The following is a 6,708-nucleotide window of genomic DNA, read 5'->3' as shown; positions in this document are numbered from 1 at the left end:
TCAATCTGGCAAAATTTTTTTGTCTACTCTGAAATAAATCCATTACAGATAAATGATATGCCATCGGAAAGTTATGCTGTTTAAAATAACGAAATATCCTATACCTCAATTTGTCCGGATATATTTTTAATCACTCGTTATACAAACACCTGGATACCCGTACATGGCGTATGAGTAACATTATTTCCTGTTGATATTTGATGCAAAAAAATCAATCATTACGCGAAAGTGTAGTGGTAGTAGCGTAGTTTAAGCCAAATTTTTCTTTCCCTTTGTTTTTTACACATTAGGTCTATAAAATTAAATGAAATCTCAAATAAATTTTTATAAATTTGTTTAGTTTCTATATTTTTTAATCGTTGAGCTTTTCAACAATTTTCGAATATAAATATTATGCTGCATTTAATTCATCGTTTGTTTCACTACTACGTTGTGATATTTGTGACGTGCGGCTTTCAAGCGAAACTTTGCTTCTGCGCTTGCGGATCGAATCCGTTGACTGATAACGCTTTTTCAATGATATTTCTGCCTCATTCACTTGGCGACAGCTCTCAATGAAAGAAATCAATTCAGGGCTATTCAAGCTCTTTGCTACCGCATAGGATTCATCTAGTATTTCCTTGGCACGTTCCACCTTGTGAAGAACTGTATGGGCCTTACATATAAGTATGGTGCTTAAGAAGCGCCAAACGTTGCTGTTGCAGTTTTTAGATTCTAGATAGAATTGGGAAATATATAATATATATAAATATACATAGGAAGAAACTATCAAACACAGTATTTTTTTCTTAAGGGAGTTATTCATACAAATTTAAATTGTTTAGTTGCGAAATTGTTTTAAGTTTTTTTTTTTTTAAAGAAGGCTCGAACTTGTTGCGTTTCTAAGGTTCTGGGAACTTTTGAAATGTTTTGATATTTATACGAAAGTAATTTTTAATTAGAAAACCCAATACCGAACCCAGCCCAGAAAACGTGTGGAATAGAGCTATTGTAGTTAAATAGGCGGTATAATATATGAGTACTGTAGTACTGTAGTACTTTAGCACTTTTTAGCACAAAGGAAATTTGATTCATTGTTAGACTTTAAAAATAGTAAAAATTTAGGAAAGACAATTTTTATTGAATGTGCCAATGAATTATATTAAAAAATATATTAACATCTTTCAATTGATTCGCAAATTTTGGGAGAGCTACCTACAATAGTACATACCTTCAATAGCTTTACGAGCCACCGAAACACACTCGTCAAATCGGCTCTGTCGCAGATGACTGCGGGCGATCTCGTGCAATAAATAGCATTTTTCAATCGAGTATTTAGCGAAGTGAATACGTTTCTCTAAGCGAGCCAAATATTTTCTAGAAAATAAAGTGAAAACGATATTGAATTGAGAATGGAGTTCAAGTGTGTTATTAGAAATATGCTAAAGAACTGTTAACAGAAAGTTTTGTAGACATTTTTCTTTCTTCTATTGAATGAGTTTCCTGGTAGGCGAAATATCTACAGCTGCGAAAAAAATAGTAGAAAAATTCATAATTATGATGTTGGCAGACCCGGCGAACTTCGTCCCGCCCAAAATTAATTTTTTATAGAAAATTTTTTTCCAACTTTTTCACCAACAAATCACGTTCACGTTTGGTTTTGTGGTCTTCAGAAGTAGGGACACGAAATTCGATACGATACGATGCCATATCGACATTTTTGCCTCTCGATACCGATACTTTTTACGCGATAATTTTCGAACGATATTTTTTGGAATCTAGAACCAGAACCCTTGTATCGTATCGAATTTTAAGTGTACATTACAAAGTTAATTTAAATAACAATATATTGTAGCTGATATTAAAAATATTAGTATTTTCTTAAATTCTTTTGATGTGCTTAAGGAAAAGTACATATGTACTTATGGGCAATTCCAATCTGGCGTGGCGTGACATTAGTATGACAAAATGTTCCAAAATGCAAAAATCTTTCCTCATTTTTTTTTCAACCACCTCTTCACATGCCAACTCAATCCCACTCAACTAACACGCCTTTCCCTTTGGTCCAACCATGGCGAAACTGCCAGTTTCTTGGGCCTGCCGTTAGTTGAGCTTGATAACAGCGACTGATGGACAAACCGAAATAGGCGGGGCTTAGTAGTGCCGCTACAATAGCAACAACGTGACGTTAGAAGACGTTACGTTACTCAAATTTCCATTGAAACTTTTTATTGTTTTTAAACTAATTTTTAGCGCAAATAAATCAAGAATTTTATGTCGAATATATGTTTTATTTCAACTTCAGCGCTACCTACATACGATATCGTGTCCTTGGTCAGAATATCCCCCATTGCGATCTTAGATAACCTAAAGAAAGCGTTATGTTCGTGAAGAAGTTTTTTGTGCAACAATGGCACCCTGAAATTGTACATAACTGCGTATATGAAAAAACAGTTTCGGTTGAAAACCGAAAAAATGCTTTGAAAAAACCCGAAATAACGCATATATGCTCAGTTTCTATGGTAGAGTTTGTATAGAGCGAAAAAGAGCTTTTACTTACATTTTCTTTTGTGTACATTTATAAATAAAAATTTGTTGGTTTAAAAAAGTAAAAGTTTTCTGGTATCCTTTAAAACGCTAAAATTTTTTTTAAAAATCGGGTTGTAATTTTTTTGTTTAAAATATTTTTTTATAAAAAAATGTATTATTTGCTTTTAAGTGTTTTTTCTCAAATTTTTATGTACGAAGTATACAAATATGCATACCAGTAGGAGGGGGGTTTAATCGCCTTTACAACGATACCAATTTTTTAAAAATCGGTTGGTAACTTTTTGTGAATTTTTTTTATAAAAAAAAAAATTCTTTCTTTTAAGTTTTTTTTCGAATTTTTATATACGAAGTATACAAAACGCATATCAGAAGAAAGAAGGTTAGATTTCGTTTACAACGATATAATTTTTTTAAAAATCGGCTAGTAATTTTTTTGTTTCAAATATTTTTTTTTTATAAAACAAAGGTATTTTTTCCTTTTTTTAATTTGTACATACGAAGTATACAAATTTGCATATCAGAAGAAAGGGTGTTTAATCACGTTTACATCGATTTTTAAAAACCATTTAAATATTTTTTGAAATATAAGGTTTTTAATATTTCGGTGGCCCGACCTTTGACCTCTTATAGCACAAGTAATATAAGTTTGCACAAAAAAAGTTACATACCATTTAAATAAGAGCAAAAGGCGGACTACGCTTATATTTTTAGTTTTTTTAGTTATTTACATATAATAATGAAATAATAATTTTTTACCAAAGGTCCTCCTATTTCGAACTTCGAAGGCCCATATCTCGATTTCGGAGGCTAAACGGATAAATTATTTTTTTACCTACGACTCAATCTCTTAAAAAAATGGTTCGGTCCTATACCTGACCGAGTGCTGTACAGTGTATTGATCCAGTATCTTCATTTATGCATATTGTAACAATCAATACCTTACAAAGAGAAGTGTAAAATTTTTTGTTTGTCTAAAACTAATAAAGTTTGAAGGACGACATTCGAGGATGTGGTAGTTTAAAAGATATGATAGTTTTAATCTCGATTGTACAAGGGGGCGTGGCACTCCCATATGAACGGAATTTTTCATAGTATATATCGCGGGAAATATTTGTGATAGAGGACTGAAACTTGGTATGGAGATATCGATTCTACACTCATGGGGAAGGGCTGCCACCTGTTTAAAAAGTAAATTTTCAGCTTGAATTAAGGGAATTATCTATTTGAAAACTATATTAAAAAATGGATATCAAGAGGCCTAAAAATGTTGCAGTTTAATAATATTTTGAAAAGGGTTGCCACCCGTTTAAAAAATAAAATATAAGTTAATTATTCGCAAGCTATGTATGTATCTGAAAAATTATAATATGGGTGTGAAACGAAAGATGGTTAAGGAATCTTCGGATTAAAGATTTAGAATATTATTCAGGTGTTTTACTAGCGTTACCATCCGATTAAAAATTAGATTCAATTAATTTAAATGAATTACTGCAATATGGGTGTCAATCGAAATGTTTTTCAGAAAGGTTTAAGTTCTAAACTACATGAAGGGCGGTTGTCACCTGTTTGAAAAATCAAATTTTACTTGAAAGGAGTTAAATAATTGAGATATGTATCACAATATGGGTGTCAGACCAAAGAGGTTTTATAAGAATTTAGTTGGACAATTTTCTGGAGGGTTGCCACCTGTTTTAAAAGTCGAATTCAACTAACTTATAAACAAGGAAGTATTAAAATATGCTCAACATAAGAGTGTAAGAAATCTTGAGTTTGAACACTAAGAATATTTTTTAGGTGCTCAAAGAGAGTTGCCACCCATTTAAAAAGTTAAATTCAATTTACTTTATACTTTACTTTATTCAAATATTGGTACCACTCGAAATGGATTTGAAAAGGCTGTATTTCCAAACTATATTTAGAGGGTTGCCACATGTAAAAAAATTAAATTCAACTTAATTCATCAGTTTATTAGGATATGTATCACGGTGAATGGAGTTTCCACCTGTTTGAAAAGTTGAATTTAATTAACTTATATACAAGTTATAGAAAATATTAAAATATGGGTGTCTAACGAAAGAGTGTTAGGAAATCTTTGGTTTAACCTGCTTAAAAAGTTACATTCAGTATCATATTTAGAAATTTAGATGAATTACTAAACGAAATTTCTTTAGGAGGATTGCCACGTGTTTGAAAATCAAATTCACCTTAATTCATAATTTAATTGAAATATTTATCACAATGTTAGAGGAAAGAAATATAAGAAGACTTTTGAAAAGGATTTCTACCTGTATGAAAATTCGAATTTTGTTATCTTATACCCAATGTTTACGAAATATAAAAAAATGAGTGTCAAGATCATTAGATTTGCACCGCTCTTTCTAGTTTTAAATATGAGACTGCGGTGTAAGGACTGTAGATGTGTGATAAGGTTTTAATTTTTGAAGTCAGAACTTTTTTTTATCGGTACAGGGTGATTTGAAATTTGATGATATTGAAAACCGGCAATATGCGAGCCCTCTCTTCACTAGGAAACGCCTGCATGGATTTAGATGAAATATGACACTCGAATAGCTTATAACTCTGACTAACATTTGGAATAGTTTCTAGGGAATTTAACTTTAGGGCGTTTAAACGCTATGCGGGCTCAATAGTTTTTCTTATTGCTTTTCCTAAATATTGTGCTCGACATATTCACTCTGTAATATGGTTAGGTGTAAAAGTCATACTTACTTGTAAGCGATCATTGTATAGTCAATAGCATCCGGTTCCTGATAAGTGGATTTATCGCCGAAGACAAAGCTCACTTGACGATCTTTGCTCTTATCGGTTGGAATACGTAGCAATCGCATCAAGTGACTTGCATTATTTTGTGCCGATGATAAATCACTCGGTTGAATGAAACGATCGATATAAGCCAGCGCCAATGTGTTGTACACTTCATTCAAAAATTCGAATTTCCAGGGCATGACACGATGTGTCTTTAGCACTACATAATCGCCCATAACTTCTTCGATGTATTTACTGAGTTTCTTTAAATATTATAAATTAATATGGGTATAAGACATTTTACACACATACATATGCAACAAATAAAAAAGTCAATACTTACGTCAAGTTTTCCAATGGCCCTAAGTTGGCGAATCGTACGCAATATCGTTAGCATATTTCGACGCGTCTGATATTGTATATGATTCAAATGTGTCTCACGATGTTTTTCCCAAACTTTCTTATCCGGACACTTAAGCATTTGTTCATTATAAAATGGACTGCGGGCTTGAAGCATTTTCTAAGAATAAATGATATACATACATATAAACATGAAACACAAAGTAGCTGGTTAATAGTTAGAATATTTTGGTTTCGGAAAAGAGAAAAATCGTCAACTGTCTTCATGGGACCGGATCCACTTAATAGTGCAAATTGGTCTAATGTGACAACTGACCTGAGTTGAAAATATTAAAATTTGGATTTTGTCTTCCAAGATTCTTTGGGCATTTATTAGGAAATCGAAAGATCTTTTGGACATTCAGGGTTAAGAAATAGCAATCAGGATATAAAATACCATACTGGGCGTAGTGTTCAGTATATTTTTTAGCTAACTTGTCCCGTTGTGCTTTGAAAAATCTAAAGAGTTTTATTGTTTGGATATATTATCCGGCAATATGATGTCTCTGAAATTTAACAGACAGTCCAGAAAATGAACATCTTATATGTTTATATATTATATTATACGGTTTTAAGAGTACTAATTACTCCTGTACGAATGAGAACTTGGACTCAATATCGACAAACAAGAGCATGTTTACACAAATTACAAAGGCACACGCAAAAAAAAAAATTTTGGCCGAGACACTAAATTTTATTCAATGAATGTGAATCTGGAGTCAGAACTGTCTTATCGGCTCAAATTTTAGCGGTAACCTCAAAAAACTGTAGTTATTCGTGTTTTGTTGTTGGCTCTAAATTCTTTTGAGGAATACAATTATCTTGAAGCAGTGGCGTAACCAGGATTTCGGGAGTGGGGTTAGGATGAAAAAAAATACTCAGCGATAGCTTAAAGGAGAAACCCACAATAGCTACAGACGTCGCCTGTGTACTTTTTCATACATGTTTGAGCCATATTTATAGTTATATATCAATTATATAAATAGGCAATCATGTTTCCTTTACACCCCTTTT

At 32.2% G+C, this 6,708-nt stretch overlaps 1 protein-coding gene across 1 annotated transcript; it reads right to left on the bottom strand.

Annotated features, from left to right (window-relative positions):
• Positions 1-391: 391 nt before the first annotated feature.
• Positions 392-5,812, bottom strand: LOC118753678. Its single transcript, XM_036488552.1, has 4 exons — positions 5,639-5,812; positions 5,260-5,558; positions 1,211-1,356; positions 392-714 (listed from the first exon to the last, which is right to left on the bottom strand). Exons 1-4 carry the CDS (start codon positions 5,810-5,812, stop codon positions 392-394), a joined length of 942 nt encoding a protein of 313 aa, XP_036344445.1.
• Between the last annotated feature and the right edge of the window lie 896 nt (positions 5,813-6,708).

The sequence above is a fragment of the Rhagoletis pomonella genome, unplaced genomic scaffold, assembly GCF_013731165.1.
Source record: "Rhagoletis pomonella isolate Grant_MI unplaced genomic scaffold, Rhpom_1.0 Rhpom_scaffold_00002, whole genome shotgun sequence".
NCBI lineage: Eukaryota > Metazoa > Arthropoda > Insecta > Diptera > Tephritidae > Rhagoletis > Rhagoletis pomonella.
Note: the sequence above shows the minus strand (reverse complement) of the source record. Positions and strands in the feature narration are given on the sequence as shown.